At 37.1% G+C, this 26,178-nt stretch overlaps 1 protein-coding gene across 3 annotated transcripts in view; it reads right to left on the minus strand.

The window, feature by feature from the left end:
• Positions 1 to 5,778: 5,778 nt before the first annotated feature.
• Positions 5,779 to 26,178, minus strand: part of Ube2v2 (ubiquitin conjugating enzyme E2 V2) — a 30,991-nt gene continuing 10,591 nt past the window's right edge. For all 3 annotated transcript variants that reach the window (XM_032899800.1, XM_032899798.1, XM_032899799.1), the window contains exons 2-4: positions 24,543 to 24,691; positions 20,460 to 20,585; positions 5,779 to 6,659 (exon numbers count right to left, since the gene is read on the minus strand). In XM_032899800.1, coding sequence (XP_032755691.1) covers positions 6,513 to 6,659; positions 20,460 to 20,585; positions 24,543 to 24,691 — 422 coding nt within the window. In that variant the 3' untranslated portion in view covers positions 5,779 to 6,512. The remainder of the gene's footprint in view (positions 6,660 to 20,459; positions 20,586 to 24,542; positions 24,692 to 26,178) is intronic.

Consider the following 26,178-nt stretch of genomic DNA (forward strand, 5'->3'; position numbering starts at 1 on the left):
CAACCAGAGACCATATTTCAACAGTTGTGCAGTTGGGTCCTCGTGTGGGACTCCTAAAGTGGGAGCAGGGACTATCTCTGACTTTGTTGCCTGCCTTTGGATCCCTTCCCCCTAACTGGGCTGCCTTGTCTAGCCTCAATTAGAAGATGTGCCTAGTCTACTGCAACTTGATATGCCAAGGCTGGCTGATACCCATGGGAGGCCTTCCCTTTTCTAAGAAGTGGAGCAGTTGTGTAAAGGAGGCACTGTGTAGGAGGGAGAAGCTTCAATCAAGATGTAAAAGAGCAAGTAAATAACACCACCACCACCATCACATCCTTAGCAATCCACTAGCCTTCACCAATCCAAAAGCTAAGAATGTTACCAGGCAGCATCAAAAGCCTACAGTGGTATATTCCTCATGTGCCTGTTGCCTGCTTGAATATGGGTCCCAGTAATGTATTTGATACGTTATCAAAACCAATTGTTCTGTTAACTAGTAACTATCTCCTATAAGCATTTCCTCAGTGGAAAACATTTCCTTTTTCCTTTTTCTTTTTCCTTGGTGGCTCATGCTCTCCAGGTATCGCTTTTAGGCCAGACATAACGTAAGTGTCCACTTTTCTTATATTTCTGACACTTAGGTTCACCAAAGTAGTCTTGCCTTTAGCTCACTTCCAAGGTCAATCATAATTCATGTTTCCAGACCAGGCCATGGTCATTTATATTCAACTCCATAATAAAATGTTATGCCCTTGGAGGCATTAACACTGGGCAAAATATTGATATCTAACAATCATCACATATTTATTTGTGATTTAAGAAGAAATAAAACAGTATAAATTCTGTCAATTATCAGTTAATAAATTTTCTTTTTTTAATTACAGGCTGACTGTCCGTGAGACTTCAATGCTTCATTAGCCCCAGGGAAGAGCATACCAATTGATTATGCAATACCAAATGGTCGGACCTGAATATATACAAATAACACTATACAGGCTGAGGCTGTGTGTGTGTGTGTGTGTGTGTGTGTGTGTGTGTGTGTTTGTGTGTGTCTGTGTCTGTGTCTCTGTGTCTGTGTCTGTGTGTGTGTGTGTGTGTAGTATATATGTATGTATGTAACAACAACTAATAAAAAAAGCATTGAATTTGAAAGAGAACAAGGGGTATATTGAAAGAAAGGGAAGGGGAAATGATGTAATTATACTAGAACCCAAAAAATTTTAAAAGATTGATCATTTTTAAAGATTATAGAACTCAACTTGGGTGTTACAGAAGTATTTGTAACACCCATATTTATCATATTTATATCATATTTATCCATTGTAATGAGTATCATCACACCAAAACAGGAAAAAGAACATCAATTAAAACTAATTTTATTCCTCTCTTCTATTTTGCTTGAGTTAGTTTGTGAGTTTGAGGCCTGATTGATCAATTAACAAGTCCCAGGGCAGCCTCAGTCGACACAGTAAGACCTTGTCTCAAAAAAATATAAATAAAAAAATGTTATTTTAGTATGAGAATATCTGATTAAAAATCTTCCTTCAGGGCTGGAGAGATGGCTCAGTGGTTAAGAGCACCGACTGCTCTTCCAGAGGTTCTGAGTTCAAATCCCAGCAACCACATGGTGGCTCACAGCCATCTGTAATGAGATCTGATGCCCTCTTCTTATGTATCTGAAGTCAGCTACGGTGTACTTATATAAAATAAATAAATCTTTAAAAAAAAATCTATCCCCTTTTCACCTCTATTTCTACAACTGTCTCTTCCAGTTCAGGATTTTTTTTTTTCCTACTTCTTTGGTGGCTCCTGTTTCTCCAAGTATCGCTTTTAGGCCAGATATAACTTAAGACGTCCACTTTTCTTACATTTTTGACACTTAGGTTCATCAAATAGCCTTGCCTTTAGCTCAGTTTCAAGGTCAATCATAATGTCTGCCTTTACCTCTTTATAAGTTACTAAAGTAACTGCTGTTTACTTCTCTGGTACAGTTGTGGCTTAATCCAAAAATAGTAAATACAAACCTTTTACTCTCCTAGTACTTGTTTCTTTACAAAACCTTCACAGCTCTGGCATACTTGGAAAATAACTATGTAAGTCACATACAAGGAGATGGGCAAGTTGGATATATATGCTTGAAACCAACTCACCAATCATTTCTTCATGAGGAGGCCCAAGAAGTGAGAAGCATGAGCCATGGCCAGCTGGGATTCAACCTCAGCTTTTCCTGGCACAAAGATGCTGGGTCAGATATCCATAGAATCTGTAAGACAACAGCTTGGAAGCAGAAATCAATCTTGCTTTTGTATATAATCTTTTAGCCAGCTTTTAGGGATTTTTGGTTTTTGTTTTTTTTTTTTTTTTTTTTCTTAAGAAGCTGCTTGTTGGGGCTGGAGATGGCTCAGTGGTTAAGAGCACTGACTGCTCTTCCAGAGGTCCTGAGTTCAAATCCCAGCAACCACATGGTGGCTCACAACCATCTGTAACAGGATCTGATGCCCTTCTGGTGAGTCTGAGACAGCGACAGTGTACTTATATACAATAAATAAATAAATCTTTAAAAAAAAAAAAAAAAAAAAAGAAGCTGCTTGTTACTGAGCAAAGACAAGTGTCATTATGCCTACATTTGTTGGCATACATTACTGCCCAACTGTTGCATGGGATTCATCCAGTTTGTCAATTGAGAAAGGACCATTGCTTGATCTTCTAAGTTAAGAAAGATCTATTCAGCTTTTATCATTGATCTCATAAACTTAAAAGGGGGAACCTACCTAAGTATTTTTAAATTATATGGAAAAATGAGATGGGTAAAACCCTCATTTCTTAGCTGTGTACCTTTTACTAAGGATATAAACACCATAGTAACCAGTTTATATGCAGTGGTTATAAAACTTTTTTTAAAAGTTCTGTCTCTCTTCCCACCTCCTGGTAGCAACATGTGATTACTCACATACAACACTGTCTAGCTTTGTACATAGCTTCTGCAAATCCAAACAAGTCATCAGATTCATTCCCTGAGCCTTCTAATGGCTTTTTAAATAATGTAACTGATTCTATGAGTCTCTCAAACTCCTTGATTTTACAAAATGGTTCTGATTTTTATTTATTTTTTGCATCAACAAATACGGTTATCAGTTTTCTTTTCAGAAAAATTCTTTTCAACATTCCAGAAAACTTTCTAAACATCCAATATGCTCAGTGTCAGATTCCCTTGGGACAGGCCAGATGGTTCAGAGGGTAAAGGTGTTTCTACCTAAGCCAGATGACCTGAGTCCAATCCCTCACATGGTGGAAGCAGAAAACAAATTCCTAAGTTGTTCTTTGAACACACACACACACACACACACACACACACACAAATACTAACTTCACATACATTCAAAATGTAGAACACATCAATTGTAACCAGTCTTGGTAAAGTAGCTTGTACTGATAAACCGAACTAATTTCCTATTTATTCACGTACCCAAATGTTGAGTAAAATAGTTCTTTAAAAGGTCAATAAAAAATTACAGGTTTTGTTTTTACACCCAAGAGACTAGGTGCCTTTGACAGTTCCCAATGTTTGTTAAAAAAAATCCTAGAAAATTATATACAGATCCCTAAACACATGCAGTAACTTTATTTTAAATTATCAAATAATAAAAAATTATCAATTCTGAAAATAACAAAGTAATTAGGTATAACAGGAACCTATTGGAACAAGAATTTTACCTAACTTTTAATTAACATACAGGTATCAAGGGTCATCCTTAAAAATCTCTTGAAACAAATTTCTAAGGCAACTTTCTAGTCTATACCACAACATTCCTGCAACCCTAGCCACTTTACAAAGGAAAATTTGCTTTTAAACTTGTCTTATAAGACTCTAAAATTTCATGAATTAATATATCTTAGATTATCATATATAATTGCTACATGCAAAATGGATTTTGCTTTGGAAATCTTTTAACTGACTCAGATTTCTGCTAAAATCAACAACCCCCCTTTTTTTTAAATAGGTAGGACTCTGTCTGACAACAGCCTTGGGTAACATACACAAAGACAACATGAGACCAAAGTACCAGATTCTATCAGAGCCTATCAAAAGCATCCCAATACTTTCTAGTTTCCAAATATCACAAGACACATTTTCAAGGCAGAAAACAGACTGATAATGATTCTATAGTATTGATGCAATTCAATGTAATCTTTAACCATTAAATATTAAGTATAATGCTTAAGTCTACTTTAATAATTAACACATGGAAAATGTGTACATTCTGTGTGATTTTTAAATACTTAGAACATTTTTGAGGGACTGAGATGGCTCAATGGTCGAAAATGCTCGTCGGATATCAGATCCCTAGAACCCACATAAAATAACAGTTGAGGCTGTAATTCCGGCCTTGGAAAGCAGAGGCAGGGGATCTATCTCGGTAGCAAGCTGATTAGCAAGTCTAGCCGCATCAGTGAGCTTCATTTAGAAACCCTGTCTCACACTATATAAAGTGAAAGAGCAATTAAAGGAGACTCCAGACGTCAACCTAAGGCTTCTGTATACACCACTACTCCTCCCCACCTACACCTACACACACACACACACACACACACACACACACACAGAATAAAGAAACCTCGCTGATAATTAACTAGTTCATTTAAAATGAGTCCATCTATGCTGGACATTGCAGTGTACACCAGAACCAGTACTTGAGAGGTTGAGACAGAAGTAATTCTGCAAGTTTGAGGCTATCATAGGTGATACTGTTTCAAAATACAAAAGTGATGATAATGTTTAGACAAACTGTCTAGTGTTTAATTAATGAAATGCTAACTAAAAAAAGGTTAATTTTTAAACAGCTTAATCAAAACATGCCAAGTATGTTTAAAGAAACCTGTCTTGGCTATAAAAGTAACCAAAATAATCCAGTCTACTAGTAATACTTTTCCTTTACTTTCTTTATAGGCAAAGCTTGAACATCTAATTTTTTATTTTGACAATCAAACTTTGTCAATATGATAAAAGAATAAAAATGAACTTTCAACTTCAGACACATATTCGTTAAAGTGAATGTGGAGTGGAATGATAAAATTAACTTTCATTGGTCTTAGAAGAGGGACCAATGCGATGACTCTTCAGTGAAGGCACTCATTCCCTTATTCAGACATATGGTACATGGTGATCAGAGTTTGACATCAGGAACACATATAAAAGTGAAGGCAAGAACCAACTCCAAAGGTAACCTCTGATCTTCATACAAGTATACACACACATATGTGCATGTGCGCACACACACAACACAAATACACACACACAAATAAAGTAACAAAAAAAATGTAAAGATAGGTGAAGAAATGTCTTCAATTCAGTCAACTGTAATGAAACAAAAGCTTCATAGAAAAATAAAAATGTCATAAAGAAAAAAATGAATGAGTACTTGAATAATTTGCAGTCTGTAACTATAAAAATTGCTAAAATGCAATTTTAAAATTACCCATGATGAAATAAAACTTGAAATGTAGTAACCGAGATACCTCTTTGTGCAAAGAAATTAAACTGAGCATGTAAGAAGTCAAAAAGATGCTCTGTAAGTTCCAAACATAAGCATATAAAATAGAATTTCAATGAAAATCTTTGATATTCTCTCAGTATTTCTTTGGTTTTACATACAGTCTTATGTACCAGCCCAAGCTGGCCTGGAACTGAAAATCTTCCTGCCTTTGCCATTACCATGCCTAGCTTAATAACCCCCAATTTTGCTACCTTGATATGGCTACTATAGCATATATCAATGTAACAGAAATAGCACAGTCTTTGAAGACACATTCCATATTTTATTTACATTTTAAGACTAACTTTCATCTCAAAATCACATATCCAACACCTATTTCCTTTTTGTTGTCTTCACTTAAAACTTCTAAGCATGTTTTATTAAACAAAGACTGTAAACAACTTATCATGTCTGTTACATGTAACAAACGAGAACAGCTTTTAACAGAAATTCAAAACCCCAAACATCTTTTTATTATAAATACAGGTATCAAAACCATCCTGCACCTATGTTTGACACTAACAGTAGTCAGCACCCACACCGCTTCAAGGATTAACACAATTGGTGACTAGTCATTATGTCTGCTACTTTAAACAATTCCATCTGCAGCTCTAAATATGGTGGATAAAGCCTGCCAGTTCTGTTCTTCCTTCTTGAGACTTTACTTTCAGAAAAACAAAGGTTCCCGTGGCCATCTGACACTCTTTTGCCATGCTTCTGTCTTGATAACCTGAATTCCATTTTGAATGCTTCAGATTCATGTTTAAATGACAGTGCTTTTAAGAAGAGAAAGTAAAATTGTGCTGCACTTCTCTTGTTACCTGAAAACATAATAGGTGTACATATATTAAATATATTCTTACAACTGTCCAGGTCATGTTTACCAGCTGCAATTCTTTTACTTAATGTGTGGGTATTTTGCATGGTGATATTTAATCAAGACATTAACATGAGTAGAAGGTTGTTGATTTAAGACAAGTTTGAGATCCACTAAAATTAGTTGTTGTATGTCTGTCCTTCTGGTGGCTGTGGAAGCTTCATATTTTCTTTGGACATCATAAGACGTCTTAGCTCTTGAAGTACAACTTTAATGCTATAGGAATTTTGCCATTTTGCTAATACTGGTATGCTCCGTGCATCCACCTGAGAGAAGAAGAAAAGAGAGACAATTAACTACCAAGTGTAAAGCACTGCAGAACCATAGCCAGACACAGTGGAACACACCCAGCCAGCAGAGAAGAGAGGATCACAAAATTCAAGTCAGCCTGGGCCGGGCTAGATATGGAGACCATCTCAAAAAAAAAGAAAGAAAAATTAACAGTATTATTAATGATGATGTATTATATACCAATATTTTAAATATAATTTAACAAGAATGTTATACTATGAAATTACAAATTTAACATGTTTATTGTAACAGCAAGGTTCAGAATTAATGTATTTTAAAATTATATATTTTAAAAGATATACTTGAACAAGATTTTCTAGTATTTTCTGTATTTTACAATGAACATGTAGCAATCTTATTACCAGAATTTCTATATGCACATAAATATTACATTAAATAACAATTTTGTAATCATGTATAAATCCTTTTCAATGATGAACCTGAGTTAATTATTGTTGCTGATTTAAGACAAATCTACTAACACTAGAACATTCCTTTCTATTTCTAATAAAACTAAGAAGAAAAAGGTTGAACTACTACTTGTGGATGGCATGATCTTGTACACAGACAACTATAAGAATAACATTAAGAAAACTAGTGGAGGCCAGGAATGGTGGTGCACACCTTAATCCCAGCACTTGGAGGCAAAGCCAGGCAGATCTCTGTGATCTGGAGACCAGCAAGGCCAGTCAGGAATGCCTTGTTTCAAAAACACAGGAAGAGACAGGAAAAGGGAGTGGCCAAGAAAGTGGAAACAGGGAGAGGAAGGGAGAAGAAAGGGAGGAGAAAGAGAAGAGGAAGCAGGATGTAGGGGAGGAATAAAGTACTAAAGCTAATAAGATCATAGTATCCACATTTTTTTTTAAAAAGCTGCATTTCTATACATTTACAATGAATCTAAAAGCAACAATTAGGAAAACAAGGGCTGGAGAGATGGTTCGGAGCTTAAGAGCACTACCTAAGAGGTCCTGAGTTCAATTCCCAGCAACCATGTGGTAGCTCAGAACCACCTATAATGCAATCTGGTGCTCTCTTTTGGCCTCAGGCACACACGCAGACAGAATACTGTATACATAATAAATAAATAAAAATATTTAAATATATGTACACACAATAATAGTAGCAAAATTAATATTTGTGCACCAGGAACTGAAGTATTATTGATGGAAACAAAAGGCCTAAATGAGTATACATGGATATATTGAGCTAAGACTTTAAGAACAGCTTGGGTGATCAGACCTGTTGATCTAGAAGCATACAGGTTAGACTCCCTTCTGGAAACCATCTCCTCTGTTGGCTGAGTCCTCTGGGATACGCATAGCTGCCCAGAGCCACCTGTTACCCAAGCTGAACCTCCATTATCCCACCAGCTCTCGGCCCAAGAATACACATCAGAGGCTTCCCATACCAGGATCATCCAGTTGAAGTCCAAGGACTAAAGACAACAATACAACTACAACTAAAGGCCCTCGAATGAACACAATGAACAAAAACCAGAGCAACACGATACCTTCAGAGCACGGCTACCCTACTACAACAAGTTCTGGATATCCTAATACAACCAAAGCACAAGAAAATGATCTTAAATCCAATCTTATAAAGTTGAAAGAAGAAATGAATAAATCTCTTGATGAAATACAGGAAAATACAACCAAACAGGTAGAAAGGCCTTTAAAGAGGAACAAATAAAATCCTTAAAGACATACAGGAAAATAGAATTAAATATGGGGAAGGAAATAAATAAAGTTGTTCAACACGTGACAACAGAAATAAAAGCAATTAAAGAAAAACACACACAAACTGAGGGAATCCTAGAGACGGAGAACATAGGGAAGAGAACAGAAAGGACTGATGCAAGCATCGCCAAGCAGACAGCAGAGATGGAAGAAAGAATCTCTGGTTGGAACATACAACAGAAGAAACTGATACATTTGTCAATGAAAATGTTACATCTAAAATATCCTCACACAAACAGCAAGGAAATTGGGAAAGCAAACTAGAACAGCCATTCTAATATCTAATAAAATAGATGTTTAACCAAAATTAATCAAAAGAGACAGGGAATGACACTTTATACACATCAAAAGAAAAAAAAATCTACCAAGCTGATATCTCAATTCTGAACATCTATGCCCCAAGCACAAGGACACCTACATTTGTAAAAGAAACATTGCTGAAGCTTATATAGTACATCAAACCCCACACATTAAGAAAAATAAGAGTGGAGGACTTCAACACCTCATTCTCACCAATTGACAGGTCATCCAGACAAAACCTAAACGGAAAAATAACAAAACAGACATTATGAACTAAATGAACCTAACAGACATCTACAGAATATTTCACCCAAATACAAAAGAATATATCTTCTCAGTACCTCTTGAATCCTTCTCTAATACTAATCATATAGTCAGTCACAAAGCAAACCTCAACAGATACAAGAAAATTGAAATAACACCTTGTATCTTATCAAAACCCCATGGATTAAAACTGGACTTCAACAACAACAGAAATACCAGAAAGCCTACACACTCATGGAATTTGAAGAACTCTCTATTCAATGCAATGAATTCTGGATCAAGGAAGAAATAAAAAAATAAATTAAAACTTTCTAGAATTTAATGAAGACACAACATACCCAAACTTATGGGATACATTGAAAGCAGGGCTAAGAGGAAGTTCATAGCACTAAGTGTCTCTATAAAGAAATTACAAAGCAATTTAAAGTACACTTGAAAGGTCTAGAAAAAAAAAGAAGCAAGCACACCAAAGAGGAGCAGAAAACAGTAAATAATCAAAATCAGGCAGAAATCAATCAATTGGAAACAAAGAAAACAATACAAAGAATCAACAAAGCTAAGAGATAGGATACAGAGAAACAGTATCCAAATGGACAAAAATCAGAAATAAAAAGTGGGACATAACAAAAAAGGAAATTCAAAGAACCCCTAAGGAAATAGCAGCAGTCATTAAAAGTCTCCCAAACAAAAAAAAAAAAAAAAAAAAAAAAAAAAAAAAAAAAAAAAGAAAGAAAGAAAGAAAGAAAAAAAAAAGCTCAGGGCCAAATGGTTTTACTTCAGAATTTCACCAGACTTTCAAAAAAGAGCTAACACCAATACTTCTTCAAACTGTTCACAAAAATAGAAACAGAAAGAACACTGCCAAACCCATTCCATAAAGCCAAGTCACCCTGATACATAAACCACACAAATTTTCAACAAAGAAAGAGAATTTAAGACCAATTTTTCTTATGAACACTGATGCTAGAATACTCAAAAAAAAAAAAAAACTGGTAAAAGGAATGCAGGAATATATCAAAAGTATCAACCACCATGATCAAATAGGTTTCATCCCAGGGATGCAGAGATGATTCAGTATACAAAAATCCAACCATGTAATCTACCATATTAAACAAACCAAAAAAAAAGAAAAAAAAAAAGAAAAGAAAAGAAAGAAAAAAAATTACATGGTCATCTCTTTAGATGCTGAAAACCTTTTAATGAAATCCAACACCCTTCATGTTTAGTCTTAGTGAGATCAGGGATACATGGTACATGCCTAAACATAATAAAAGCGATATAAAGAAAGCCAGTAGTCAACACCAAATTAAATGGAAAGAAACTTACGAGAATTCCACTAAAATCAGGGACAAGGCTGTTCTCGGCCTATCTATTCAATAGAGAAAGGGGTACTCTTTCCATGTATATTCAATATAGTACTTGAAGTTCTAGCTAGAGCAAAAAGACAACTAAAGGAGATCAAGGGGATACAAAACAGAAAGGAAGAATTCAAACTATTGATATTTGCTGATGATATGATAGTATTCATAAGCAACCCCAAAAATTCTACCAAAGAACTATTATAGCTAATAAACATCTTCAGGCAAGTGGCTGAATACAAAATAAACTGAAAGAAATCAGTAGCTTTCCTTTATACAAATGAAAAATGGACTGAGAAAGAAATTAGGAAAATAACACCCTTCACAATAACCACAAGTAATATATAAAAATCTTAGAGTAACTCTTAACGAAAAAAGTGAAAGACTTTTAAGTCAAGAATTTCAAGTCACTGAAGAAAAAAACTGAGGAAGTTATCAGAGGATGGCAAGAGCTCCTGTGTTCATAGATCAGTAGGACTAACATAGGGATAATGGCCACACCACCAAAGCAATTGACAGATTCAATGCAATTCCCATCAAAATTCCAACATAATTATTTGCAGACCTTGACAGAACAATTCTCAACTTAATATGGAAAAACAAAAAGCCCAGGATAGCTAAAACAACCCTGAACAATAAAAGAACTTCTGGAGGCATAATCATTCCTGACCTCAAGCTACATCACAGAGCAATAGTGATAAAAACTGCATGGCATTGGTACAGAAATAGATATGTTGATCAATGGAATCTAATCAAAGACCCTGAAATAAACACATACGCCTATGGACACTTGATTTTTGGCAAAGAAGTCAAAACCATAGAGTGGGGAAAAAAAAAAGGATCTTCAGCAAATTGTGCTGGTCTAACTAAATGTCTACATATAGAAGAATGCAAATAGGTTCATATCTATCACCCTGCAAAACTCAAGTTCAAGGGATCAAAGACCTCAATGGAAAACTGGATACACTAATCTAATAGAACAGAGAGTGGACAGTATCCTTGAACTCACTGGCACAGGAGACATCTTCCTGAACAGAATACCAATGGCTCAGGCTCTACGATCAACAGTTGATAAATGGAGCCTCACAAAACTAAAGCTTCTATAAGGCAAAGGACACTTTCATTAGGACAAAATGGCAATCTACAGATTGGGAAAGGATCTTCAACAACCCTACATCTGACAGGACTAATATCCAAAATGTATAAAGAACTCAAGAAGTTAGGCTCCAACAACCCAGTAACCCAGTCAAAAATGGGGCACAGAGCAAAACAGAATTCTCAACAGGGGAATTTCAAATGGCCAAGAAGCACCTAAAGAAGTGTTGAACATCTTTAGTCATCGGGGAAATGCAAATCAAAATGATTCTGAGATGCCATCTCACAGCCGTCAGAATGGCTAAGATCAAAATTTCAGTGACTATACATGCTGGCAAGAACAACGTCCCTCCATTGCTGCTGGAAGTGCAAACTTGCACAACTACTTTGGAAACCAATTTAGCAGTTTTTCAGGAAACTGGGAAATAGTTCTACCTCAAGACCCAGCTATACAACTCCTGGGCATCTACCCAAAAGATGCCCCACCACCCCACAAAGACACTTGCTCAACTACGTTCATAGCAGCTTTATTTATAACAGACAGAATTGGAAACAAACTAGATGTCTCTAACTGAAGAATAGAAAAAGAAAATGTGGTACATCTACACAATGGAATACTGTTCAGCTATTAAAAACAAGGACATCATGAATTTTGCAGGGAAATGGATGGAACTTGAGACTATTATCCTGAGTGAGGTAACTAAGACCCAAAGTACAAGCATGGTTATGTATGCACTTATAAATGGATACTGGCCATAAAATCCATGATGGCCACACTATACTTCACAGACCCAAAGAAGTTAAACAACAAGGAAGGGACAATCAAGGAAGCTTGAATCTCACTTAGAAGGGAGAACAAAATAGTCACAGGAGGCAGATGGAGGAAAGGAACTGGATGGGAGAAGAGCTCAGGAGGGTAAGGGTAGGAGGGTAGATTCAGGATCAGGAAGAGACGGGAGATGGCCAGATTCCCATGAGAATGAATGGAAATTTGCAGCTGGTGTGGGGTAGTGGTGATGTGATCTCAAGGACATGCCAGAGACCTGAGTTAGGGAAGGCTCCCAAGAATCAATGGGAGTGACCGTAGCTGATACTTATAGCAATGGGAATATGGAACCTGAAGAGGTCACTTCCTGTAACGAGGCAGGAACTCCAGTGAAGCAATAGGAACACCAATCCACCCAAAAAACTTTCTACTCAAAAATTTATCCTGCCTACAAAAAATACAGGCACAAAGCTGGAGCAGACACAAAGGGAATGACTAAGCAATAACTAATCCAACTAGAGACCCATCCCATGGGCAAGCACCAGTCCCTGACACTACTCACAATCCTCAGTTATGCTTGCAGACAGAAACCTAGCATGACTGTCATCTGAGAGGGTCTATCCAGCACCTGACCCAGGCAGATGCAGAGACCCACAGTCAAAAAGTAGATGGAGCTTGGCAGACTCTCATGGAAGAGTTGGGGGAAGCACGGAGGGACCTGGAGGTGATAGAAACTCCACAGGAAGACCAACAATGTCAGCTAACCTGGCCCCTTGGGAGTCTCCGAGACTGAACCAAACAGCATACATAAGCTGGGCCTAGCCCCACAACCCCGCACATATGTAATAGATATGCAGCTTGGTCTTCATGTGGGTCCCAAACAATGTGTGATGGCTATCCCTAAAGTTGTTGCCTGCCTGTGGAATCTGTTCAGCCAACTTGGTGGTCTTATCTGGCCTCAGTAGAAGCACCTATCCCCCAGAGAAACCTGATGTGTGGGGGTGGGGGGCACCCAGGGGGAGCCTTCACTCTCTCATGTGAAGAAGGAAATTGGGGGGAAGGAACTCTGGGAAAGGAAGAAAGGAAGATGGGGGAGGGTCATAGATCAGGATGTAAAGTGGATTAAAAAAAGAAAAAGAACATGGATAATACAATAATGTCCTGTCTCAAAACGAAGCACCAAATTAAAAGCAATTTGTAAACCACACCATCAATACAGTAAAAAACAAACACAGAGAATAGAACAAAGTACTTACAAACTAAATGTATGATATACCACTTCCCCAATATATGAAAAACTCTTACAACTAAACAATAAAAAGTTAACCACCCAACTATAATATAATGAATGTATATGAATGTATAGACTAAAGTAGATGCGGGCAGACAGGTAGCTGGTAAGATGCCTCTCAAAGTTGCATTACTCCTATTTGAAGCCATCCATCTGCATATGGACAGGCCTGTAATTTATTTTTATTAATAGTTCCCTGGAGATGGCAAGACAACTCAGTAAGTAAAGGCACTTTTAAGTTCAATCTCTATGATCCATATGATGAAAAGAAAACAACTCCTGAAATTTGTCCCCTGACACAACATGTGTGCTGCGGTAAAAGTACAAATAAACTACACACATGCACATGTACATAATTTAACTTAAAACATATTTCAAATCCCAAAGGACAATAAAAGGGATTTTTGAGAAAGTATATTGGTAAGAAACTTCTTCTTTAAGATTTATTTATTCATTTGTTTATTATGTATACAGCATTCTGCATCTGTGTATACCTGCAGGTCAGAAGAACACACCAGATTCCATTATAGATGGTTATGAGCCACCATGTGCATGCTGAGATTTGAACTCAGGTCCTCTGGTAAGCTCTGAGCCATCTCTTCCGCCCTCGATGAGATACTCTTCTACACAGCTAATGGAACAGACACTGACACAACTCTAAGCTTTGCAGTTCAACACACACCCACTGTCACTGTACTCCCCAGAAACACGACTCACACTACATACAGGTAATAGTACCAGATCATGAACTGTGTGAGAGCATCAAGGTCCTTCTGCTTTTCCAGAGGAGCTGAGTTTGGTCCCTAGCACCTACCACCTGCTGGCCTGTGAGCAGAGTGGCAAGCATGGTGGCCTGGTTCTAGCCTAGTAAGCTGACATGGAGGCTTGCCATGGAGTAGCTATACCACATGACCGATCCACTCTAAGCAGGTTTAGGAATTCTAACCTAGCCACTACTTCCTATGAAAATGAACAACAACTTGAGTTATACTTGTTTTACTTGTAACATAGTAAAGTTTTAATGAACAGAAGCCTACATGTTCAGTAAACAAACTCTGCAGGATTGCAGTCTGATTTCTGGAGAACAATGTAGCAATCAATATATAGCAAAGATTTTAAATATTCACTAAGAGTTCTGGGGAGGGGTCAGAACTATATAAAAGTTTTTTGGAAAAAAAACCCTGCAATGTGAGTTATCTTAATACAAATTTATTTTACCCAATACAATATTAAATGACCACTTAAGAATAATTACAATATCTTCTATGGCACCCCCCCCCAAAAAAAAACAAAACAGGAGGGAGGACTATTGGGAAAGAAGGGATCAATGGACAGGGAAATAGAGAACAAGAGAGGGCAAAGGTGGATAGGTAATGAAACCCAAAGAGGGCTAAAAACATTAAAAGAAAATAAAAAAAAAAACCTGCAAGTGAATGAAGATTACATGAAAAGCCACAGCCACACGTATTAAAATGGCTGTAAAGAGATAGCTAGGTAACATTCTTGCCACTTGGGCTTACACAACTATACTTAACTATTCTTAAATATCCTTCTCCCTCCTTTAACACTAAATTTTTCTTAATAAACCCTCCTGCACATTGATTGACTCACCCTGAAAATGCTTTTCTGTAATACAAGTCAAAAATGCCGGGTTTTGTGCTGGAGAGATAGTTCAGTCAGTAAAGTGTAAACTTAAGGACCTGAGTTCAATCCCTAACGCCCAAGTCAAAAAAGCTGGGCAGAGCAGTGTGCACCTGTATCCCACCATGGGGTAGAGGGAGGAAATCAGAAAACCCATGGTTCATAAAAAGTTCAGAACAGCTAAAGATGACACCAAATGACAAGCTCTGCTTCTGTGAATATACAGGTACACACAAACACAACCGAACTCCCAAACATTGTAAAGAGAAAAAAAAAAAAAAGATAATTTTTTAAGATGTATTTTTACTTTAAAAAAAGAATTACTTATTTTTATTCCATGTGCACTGGTGTTCACCTGCTTTATGTCTGTGTCCGGGGTCAAGCCATTTGGAGTTGGAGCTATGGACAGTTATGAGCTGCCGTGTGGGCGCTGGGAAGTGAACCCTGGTCTTCTGGAAGAGCAGCAGTGCTCTTTGACCATTTCTCCAGCCCTTCATTTTACTTTTTTTTTTTTTTTTGGTGACAAAGAGAGAACAGTGTTTGTCTTTGTATCTGTGAGTATCCTTGTAGTCAGAAGAGGATCCACTGGAACTTAAGAGGCAAGTGTTCAATAGGTCCTCTGGAAAAACAAGGCGCACTTATGTTGGCTCGTTTTTATATCAACTTGACAGCAGCTCAGATTATCAGAGAAGGTATCATAATCAAGAAAATACCTCCATAGCCTTGGTCTACATGCAAACCTGTGGGACATTTTCTTGATTGATGAGGGATGGCCCAATTCAATGTGGGCAGTACCACCCCTGTGCTGGCTGAGTGAAATAAGAAAGCAGGCTAAGAAGCAAGCCAGTAAAAAGCACTCCTCCATGGCCTCCCTGACCTGTCATGACTTCCTTCAATGATAGACTGTGTTCGTGCCTCCAGGTACATAACCTGTTTGAGACCCTGTTGTAACTTCCTTAGTGATAGACTCTGGTGTGAAGTTGTAAACTGAAATATACCCTTTCTTCCCCAAATTGCTTTTGCAAAGTATTTTACCAGAGCAATAGAAAACTAAGAGTAGGCTCTTATTATGGAGCCATTGATCTCTCCAGCCCCTTACACTGTGTCTCTTGAAGAGACTGAAACCTCCCTGGTAAATGGAATAGGGAAATTCGGAAGTAATGAATTTCTTTGGCTGTTGCTTAGCTATTCAATGGCTTTTTTTCTTCCAGCTTTGTTTTGTTTTGTTTCTGGCCAGAGATTACCTTGTATTTAGCAAGTACTACCAATAGGGAACTTGGGAATCCTCAATATTTTTCCAAACTTTAGGTGAGGAGGAACATTCATGACCGTTGTGGAGTATTACTTTAAGGACTTATTCAATATTCTAAGCCACTCTCTTGCCTGAGATCTAGATTCAAGTGAACCAACTCTGAAGTGATTTCCACAGGGGAAAAAGTCGCTCAGCAGCTCATTTTGAATCCAAACCACATTAGGAATGGCCTCTGCTATGGGATATAGTCTGATCCTTTCTATTACTTTTCCTCCCTAAGTACATTCTGTCACACTTGCAACCTTATGGATAAGGAACTCTACTCATCTCTTCCCCAACACATCTGCCTCTTTGTTTGTCCACCCTCAAACTCTTCTGCTGAGATCCTCTCATTTCCATAATTAGCAGTCAACATGTTTGCCATTCCCCTTCCCACTGGTCCCAGTCCTTCCCAACAGTCCAGTCCCCTTCCTGATTGTTTGGCTTTTCTGTGGTTGTTTGGATTTTTGTTTTTATGTACCATGCCTTAGAAGTGCTTGGATTACAGGTCTGAAGCTCACCACATTGGGCATTTTTTTTAAAAAATGTGGGCTGCTGAGCCATGCCTACCTGTCCCCTCTAGTTCTCCAACAAATTTTAAACAAGTTAATTCAAATCTGAAAGTGGGAGAAAAATAGAAATGTCTCTAAGACTTAACAAATTGTTGCCTGTACTTATTTTTATAAATTATAAAAATATTAAAATAAAATGTCCAATGTTTTATGTTTTAATTCAGTTACCTGGGTATTTATTAAGATTAGAAATAAATTTTCAATTTAAAACTGCGATGCTCAGCAATGCAGTGCATTGGCTGCTCCTGGAGAAAACGGGGTCAGGTCCAAGTATGAAAAACACCGGATATCAGTTTTTCTCCTAAACGCTGCAAAACTTATGTTTATAAGACAGAATTCAAACATTTTTTTCTCTCCCATCTTTATGAAAATGTTAATGCCCCCATACACACACCTGGTAAACTTCTATTCACAGACATGCTTTGCTGCATGCTCAGTGACTTTAGCAGCAACTCCTTCGATTTTCCTTCATTTCCTCTGCTCCAATTTCAAATAGCTCCTGAATATTCTAATTATTCAGCCACACTGAACCACCGGGATGAGTGTGCAAGTTTTCCCTTCATTATTGGTATTTTTTAAGTTTCTATGAAGAACATAAGTTGTTTAAAAATTGGAACAAAATAACATGGAGCAAAAGGCAGTTTGCAAAGCTGGCTGAAGACCATTAGCCACTTCCTGTCTGAGCTTTACTAAATGAAACTGAGTAAAGGGAACTTTCCTTGGGCCACTGCCATGAAAAGCAGATTCACAGAGGCTTTGTCAGTCACACCTCACACAGAAAAACTAGACCAACAGCCCATATTTTATGACTAGGTGCACTCCTACCCTCAAATTTTGAACAAGTATTTTGTGTGTGTGTGCGCGCACACACATTCACACATGTTTGCAAAAAATTTTAGCGCTTGCTACAGCAAACTTTTCAGTGAAAACCTGAAATAATATAATTGCTCAGCAAATGACACATAGAATTTTAAACAATGAAAATAAGAAATCCAATTTTTATAGTTCAACATGAAGAATCTCAAATTGGCATGTTCATAATGACATACAAAGTGAGACATGTTGGGAACATTTAAAGAAATGACACCTACTAAAATGAAGAAAAGGTTACCTCTAGGGCCAAAACCAAAAGACTTGAAAGCATGAATACGATGATACAATTTAGATTTTATCCTGATGCTCTCCTTCACTGTAACCTCTAGCCATATATTTAATGAAAAAGTCACAATTTTGGATTTAAAATCTGTTTTTAAATTGAAACAAAGTGATAGTGGTTATTATCCTGGCTACTTGCGTTGTAAACATTGTGGAAGCAGGAAATGTGGCTAATCTGGTGGCAGATAGGAGGAGAGAACTGACTCCAGAAAGGAGTCCTCGACTTCCATAGGAGCCTACCTCTACTTTCATACACACTTTATATGGTTAGTGTTTGTAAACTTGAAACAGACTCGAGGCATCTGGGGACAGGGATCCTCAAGTGAGGAACTGCGTCCATCCAACTGGCCTGTGTGCAAGTCTAAGGCACTGCCTTAACTGGTAACTGACGGAGAGCCGACCCTGCTGTAGGCAGTGGATCCCTGGGCCAGTAAGAGCAGCAGCTGAGCAAGCAAGTCAGAACAATCTTCCCACAGCTCTGCTTCAGTTCCTGCCCCAATTTCTCTCAGTGATGTTTCCCATAAGTGTCCAATGAAATTAAACCCTTTCCTCCCCAAGGATAGAACTTGTGGCACAGTGGTAGTACAAGTCTGACTCCAAACATAGTTGTAGACCAGAAGTACTGAATATTTCCTGAATCTTCCCCTTCCCCTTTGTGCCAATCAGCCAGTCTTATCAGATATGGAGTTGGGCACCCACCAATGAGATAATAGTTTCTACCTATGTCAAGAAACATCTGGTCCCCGTGTGCTTTTAGTGAGGTTTGGGTTCTGTACATCATGTGTGCAGAAAGAAAAGGGCCTTGAACAGCTACTTTCGCTTTATTTACATTTTCCTTTGTGCAGACACCAAAATTACTGTTTCTAGCAGTATTAGCATAAACTTTTGTCTTTTAATAATATAAGAGAATGGGAGGAAGAATGGATGTGTACTACATAAAGTATTAGCAGCATGAAAATACTGATAAGGAGAGGAAACACAGATGAGGTAGACAAGAACATACACAGTCAACAGTGTTGGCAGTCCCACTTCTGCGTAAGGACAAAGCTCATCCTACCACGCATTTTGCTCCCTAACATGTACTCTGCATTAAGTCTGTCCTAAACGTGGCACCTCAAGAGCATGAGTCCTAAGTCCAACAAACCTAAACAATCCAGTCACGTTAGAAATTGAGCTTATTCTTTTTATCTGCTTTAATGTGTTAACCATGCTCAGTCTTGAGTATTCAAACAGACACACTTGTTCCTCAAAAATACCCTTTATGAATATTCATCCTTTTAATCTCAAAAAAGTACCTTTAACGCTAAAAAATCCTTTTTTTTTTTTTTAAATTTGGAGTTGGGGATCAAGACAGGGCTTCTCTCTGTAGCCTTGGCTGTCCTGGAACTCACTCTGAAGACCAGGGTGGCCTCAGAATCAAAGATCCAAGAGCCTCTGCTTCCAAAGTACTGGGATTAAAGGTGTGCACCACCACTGCCCCTGGAAAAATAAGTCTTTTATCAAGCCAAGATTTATTCAAACTAAGATTACTGATGCAATTAATAAAATTCTAAGAAAAGTACTACCATAACTTGTAGACACATGAAGATTTTAAGGACAGACTTAATGGTGGCTTAATGTCTCTATTTCTGACATTCAAAAAGCTGAAGCAGGAGGACTGGTTCAAATTCAAGGCTAGTGTGGAGTTAAAGCATACTTAAAGTATAGTATGAAACTAAAACAATCCTAAAACTGAAATCAGAAAAATCAAATTAGGGGTTGGGGACTTAGCTCAGTGGTAGAGCGCTTGCCTAGCAAGCACAAGGCCCTGGGTTCGGTCCCCAGCTCCGATAAAAAAGAAAAAAAAGAAAGAAAAAAAAAAGAAACAAAGAAAAATCAAATTATTCCATTTTTCCTGTGACACAAATGGTGCCTATAACAAATTACAAAGAAAAACAAACTTAAATTTGGATTTTGCTTTTTTAAAAAAGATATGTGAAAAAGACAAGTATGTGCATTATCTTGAAGAGGGTGAGGAGAGGAAGACAATAGAAAACAACCTAAGACAGACTTTATCTATTTTGTGGCAGGGCCAACTATGCAGCCCAGGTTGACCTCAAATCCCAATTGCCCTGCCTCTACCTTCTGAGTGACAAATTTCTTTAGTCTTTCAGCTGAACAAAACTTAAAATCCAGCGCTGTGTGTGTGTGTGTGTGTATGTATGTATGTATGTATGTATGTATGTATGTATGTATATATATATATGTGTGTGTGTATATATGTGTGTATATATATGCTATATAAAAATAAAATTATCAAAACTTACCATTCCACTGGAATTATTGATCCCATTCATATTAATCTTTGTTACAAATCTAACGGATGGAGGTGCTTCTGGGTATTTAGATCCGCATTCTACTTTCAGGCTGTATATTCTGTTCTCATAGTTTGTCTGGAAGGATAGGGAAAAGAAGGAATAATCATAATGACAAAACTAAAATACTTGCCCAACTGTTAAGAAATATAGTATGAATATACTCTTTATGTTGCTTTTGATGTGTAAACATTTTGTACAAAGTTATTTGAACTATATAGTTAGGAAAAATGCACCAAGCATACTTAAAGTATGGTATGAAACTAAAACAATCCTACAAACTGAATCAGAATAATCGAATTATTCTTGTGACATAAATGGTGCCTATAACAAATTACAAAGAAAAACAAACTTAAATTTTTAAAAAAGATATACGAAAAAGACAAGTATGTGGTTTGTATCACACACACATAAAGGTTTTGACCTTCATTTGTTTCAAGTAATCTCATTTATTTCTATCATCTCAGTAATACTAAAAACAATGCTTCTTTTTATTCTCACATGGATTTGCTGGATAAAAAAGTATGAATGATCTCTGCTTTTCAGAGATGAGCAGGCAATTTCTTCTAGCAAAACGAAAATCATGGCATGCCATCTTACAACAACAAAACAACTTCCTGTTTTCCATTACTTATATTATTAATGACTTCTGTAGTTATTAACCCCATTATCTGAATTAATAGACATGATATATTTACACATTATTTTCAAACATTATTTCTAATTAATGAAGCTTAGCTAATATGGCTATTTTATCAAACAGTAATTTAAAGGCTATAACTTATACCTCAAGGCTATTCAGGTCTTATTCTCATAATTAGCCTTTCTTTCTCATTATAGTTTTTGTTCGCTTAGTAGTATAGTACTAAAACAGGAAATTACAGAATAAGTGAATGGAACAAATTTAATACACACTGATATCTGTATAAAACTAGGGAGAAAATAAGTCAACTCAAACATTCAGTTTTGATAAATTAAAAACTACTCTCAAAGAGATTTCAGATTTGTAACATTAAACTACTGTAATATGAATGTATAAAACAAATTGACACATGTTATTAAATACTTTAATATTCTGAAAGAGCTCTATAAAACTCCAATTTAACAGCAAACAGTCAATATTCCCAGCAATTTGGTACTATACAAAAATGAGTAAAATCAAACAGTTCTCAAGAGAATCTTCTTCGTGGTTCTCCAATTTGAATGGAGATCAAATTAAATAAGTTATTTAAAAGGAAGGAAAAACAAAAAACACTAGACATAGTGGAATGACTACAATCCAAGCATTAGAGAGGCTGAGGCAAGAGGATCACTTCCAAGTCTCAAACCAGCCTGGGCTATATAGCAAGACTCTACTCCCAAAAAAGCAAACACAAAATGAACAGAAGCAGGTCTTTCTCTTCTTCTCTAATCAGGTGATAAAACCTGGCAGGTGTGCCCTAACATAGGCCATTACCTCATATCCTATAGCCAGAAACAAGGAAATTTTTCATTTCTGAAGACAGAGATACAGAAGAACCTAACAGGTCTTGTTCAATGCTCCTCCACCCTGTTTAATGCTACTAGATCAGACTTTCTTTGTGCAAGCATATGCCGGATTGTACACTCTCAACCAACCTGTGTAAAATTCTCTGGATCTTCACTGTAAAGTTTACCTTGTCATCTCTAATGAAATAAATGAGTATTATACACCTCAGACATAAACCTTGTAAGGTGAAGATAAGGTAGTGTTCTTCATCCCCTACAGCTCCAATACAATGTCCCACAAGGTGGTCTATGGCATCGATGTCCCTGGGTCTCAGTGAGCTTGTAGACAGAAGTTACAGAAATAGCTTTCAGCTCCAACGGGGCAAGGCCAAGACATAGTATGACCCCAGGAAATGCAAGCAGCTTAGGAATTCCAATGAGGACCCAAATGTTTGAGAAATAAAGTAGAGACTACAGCATTTCCTCCCCATTGGAAACTTGGCTAAGAGTCTGCCTGCAAGACCACTGATAAGCTCAGACACATTTTTCAGATAAAAGTCTACTGAGGGCACTGGCTAGAGAAAAACCCAACCTAAATAATTTCAAATTAAAAGCTAAGGAGATGGCTCAGTGGTTAAGAGCATTGACTGCTCTTCCAAAGGTCCTGATTTCCCAGCAACAACATGGTGGCTCACAACCATCTGTAATAGGATCCGATGCCCTCTTCTGGTGTGTCCGAAGATAGCGACAGTGTACTCATATAAATGAAATAAATCTAAACAACAACAACAACAACAATAATAATAATAATTTCACATTTCTATTTTACCAAGTTTTGACTTAAACCTTTAAGTCATTCTATACCAGAATGTTAAAAAGCCACTTGCTTTTAATTTATTTTAGCTAGACTATCATAATAATGTTTATAGGCAGTGAAAAAAATCAAAGTTTTCATCACAAATATTAAATTACAAAGTCTTTTACCCATCAATCTTATATTTGCTTTCTCAAATGTCTTATCAGAATCAGAGCAGGAGAGGTCAGAAAGAGACTTCAGAAGGAGTATACATGAAGTCCTCAAACTGTGGCCTCTTAACAGACTTGGTCTAAAAGGACTGCAAAGAGAACTCCAGCAAATATCATAAAACATATTTCTTATCTAACATTGCTAATTAGATGAAACACTTTTTTAATAACCAGGAAAAAAATCTAAATTCTACTGGAACAGAATAGATAAAATTCTCTCATCAGAAAGAAAGAAAAATTGGACCCCATGGCAGAAACAGTAATCCTGAACTACTCAGAAATCTAAACTAGCATGATTAAAGTACGAAGTCTGCCTAAGCTACATAGTGAGTTCACAGCCAGCCTGGAGGATTCAGAGATTATATCTCAGGGTAAAACCCAGAGTCTGGGGATGCAGCTCAGGAGTAGGAACCTGCCTAATACATGTGGATGCTTTGTTTAATCCCAAGCATCACAGTAGCAAGAAAACAAATAAATCTTTCAAATTTGTATTTTTCCAAGATGCCACAAGTCACAAACATTAAAAAATACCTATTTCAATGCACTGCATAAGACCACTAAATAAATGCACAATAGAAAGTTTCTCCATATAGGAAAAAGAAATACATAAAAAACCAAAACAAAACACCTTAACACAAACCTGAGAAAGACATAAGAACAAATGCACAAGAGATCCACAGCAATATTAGAAAATATTTAAGAATCTCAGCCAGCCGGTGATGGCGCACACCTTTAATCCCAGCACTCAGTAGGCAAAGGCAGACAAATCTTTGTGAGTTCAAGGGCAGCCAGGTCTAGAATGAGTTCTAGGACAACCAGGGCTGTACAGAAACCCCATCTCAAAAGGGGGTGGGGGGGAACCTAGTTGTTTTGTTTTATTGTTGCTAAAAAACCCATGTTGTATGCGCACTAATTTCACATGTTCTACCACTGCATCTAGAAGTGTCTTACTTGCTACTATATTTTATAAACTAGGGCATTAAGTATCCCAGATCTGTTAAACGTTATAGGGTACAGCAATGTGTAATTACTGCATTAACTTAGAGATCTTCAGTCACATAAGAGAGCAGGTAACATGCAACACTCTCCCCCATGTATCCCCTCCATGTCCTTACTTTTCTTCCTGTCTGATATGGAATGTTTTCTTCCCCATCTCCACCTTCAAAAGTCCTACCAGCCAGCAGTCCTTGGTGGGCCACTCCAAAGGTAGCTTGTCCTATGCTCAGCTTTCCTATATTTATCCCAGGTGGTGGACGTGCTCAGCCATATTAGAATCTAGCACTTGATGTTTCTTTTCTTCTTTACTAAAACACAAACACTTTGGGGACAACAACCATGTCACTCTACCCCAGTCCTCTGATAATCAAGCTTATACACTTCCAACAGGAGGCATCAATAAATAAATGTACATACAATATATAAAAATGAAGGAATTCTTCCTGTCAAAAGTTATCATAGTTGCTTTTAATATCAATAAAATTAAATGTTTACTCAAAATAAACAACAGATATTAGCATTAAATGTATAATTTATAGCACTGACCCTTGGTGGCCCAATAATCATGCCTGTCCACCTTGTAAGTGTCATGTCTTCATCATCTTCAAGGCCCCAGCTAACCGTACCATCACCTACTCCTTTTTGTCCTTCTTCAAGTTCTTCCAACAAGCGAAAATTACGAGGAACTTTAACTCCTATACAAAAGAATGTCAATGTCAATGTAAAAAGCTCAAAATTATCAAGAGATGCATGTTTAAATCAAAGCCTTTTGTGAATTAGTTTTCACAAATTATTTCACCCAAAGGCAAACTTCCCTCAAATAAAAATTGTGCCTCAGGAAATATCTGACTCAGTAACAATCCCTCAAAATGAAAACGCCAGCAGGTGTCAGTTGTAAATGCCTTCTTGGATAGGTGGGACTTTATGTCCACTTCCCCTTCTCAATGCTGGGATTTTTGTCTGGTTTGAACCTAAATAGGTCTTGTACATGCTGCCATAGTCTCTGTCAGTTCCTACGTTGTCAGTTTTCACTACTGGAGTATCACTGAATGTATCAATCACACTCCAGAGTAGGCGCCATGCCCAGGAGTAATAGGCCAACACAACACAGACTCCATTTTTGTGTGTGGATGGGGGGTTTGTTTCTGCTATTTTTTTGTTTTGTTTGGTTTTGGTTTTGGTTTTTCAATTTTGCTTTTGATACACACACAGAGAAAAAGAGACAGAGAGGGAAAGAATATGACAACAGGTGAGAGATAGGGGCATATAGGAAGGGCTTAGGAAGAAGAAAGAATATGATCAAAATACACTGTTTAAAGGTATACTGTGTGTGTATACATACATATATATGTATACATGTATGTATACACACACAGTTTAAACTTCATTAGAAGCAATATACAAACATTTTTAATGAAAATGCCACTAGAAAGCATCGTGTCAAACATAACCAACAGTACTGAGCATGTATATAAATTCCTACTCAATCAGCTTCATACATATATTAATCGTGAGGAAATTATCATAAAATGATCATTTTCCCATAGCTGAGGTTCTTAGTCAAGGACATACAGTTCAACTAGCAAATGATATACATGAATATACACACACCAGTAATTTCCCATGAGAATCTCATTCAATTTTAGAAATGCAACAAAAGGTAAGGTTTTCTAGAATACAGAGGGCTCCTGACCCTCATCAAAGGAACTCGACAGCTGCCAGTTAATCTCCATCACTTAACCACTACCTAGGGCCTCAAGCACCCCAACCATTCTACCACTGAGCTATGCTCCCAGCCCTGTTAAGCTACAGAAAACAAAAACTTTGCAATTAAATTACAGCCATCATCTATAGACACAATTTATACAAATATTAGTTTAATAGTAAATTTTTATTCACATTAATTTACAGAGAACAAGATTATCTTGACAAAATGAAGACTCACTAGAACAGCAATTTAATTTTAGTTTCCAAAATAAGAATTTCGAAGACATATCTAACATTTAAAATATACGATATGGGCTGGAGAGATGGCTCTGTGATTAAGAGCACTGACTGCTCTTTCAGAGTTCAAATCCCAGCAACCACATGATGGCTCACAACCATCTGTAAGGAAATCTGATGCCCTCTTCTGGTGTGTATGAAGACAGCTACAGTGTACTTAAGTATAATAAATAAATAA

This window comes from Rattus rattus, chromosome 4 (genome assembly GCF_011064425.1).
Source record: "Rattus rattus isolate New Zealand chromosome 4, Rrattus_CSIRO_v1, whole genome shotgun sequence".
NCBI classification, from domain to species: Eukaryota; Metazoa; Chordata; class Mammalia; order Rodentia; family Muridae; genus Rattus; species Rattus rattus.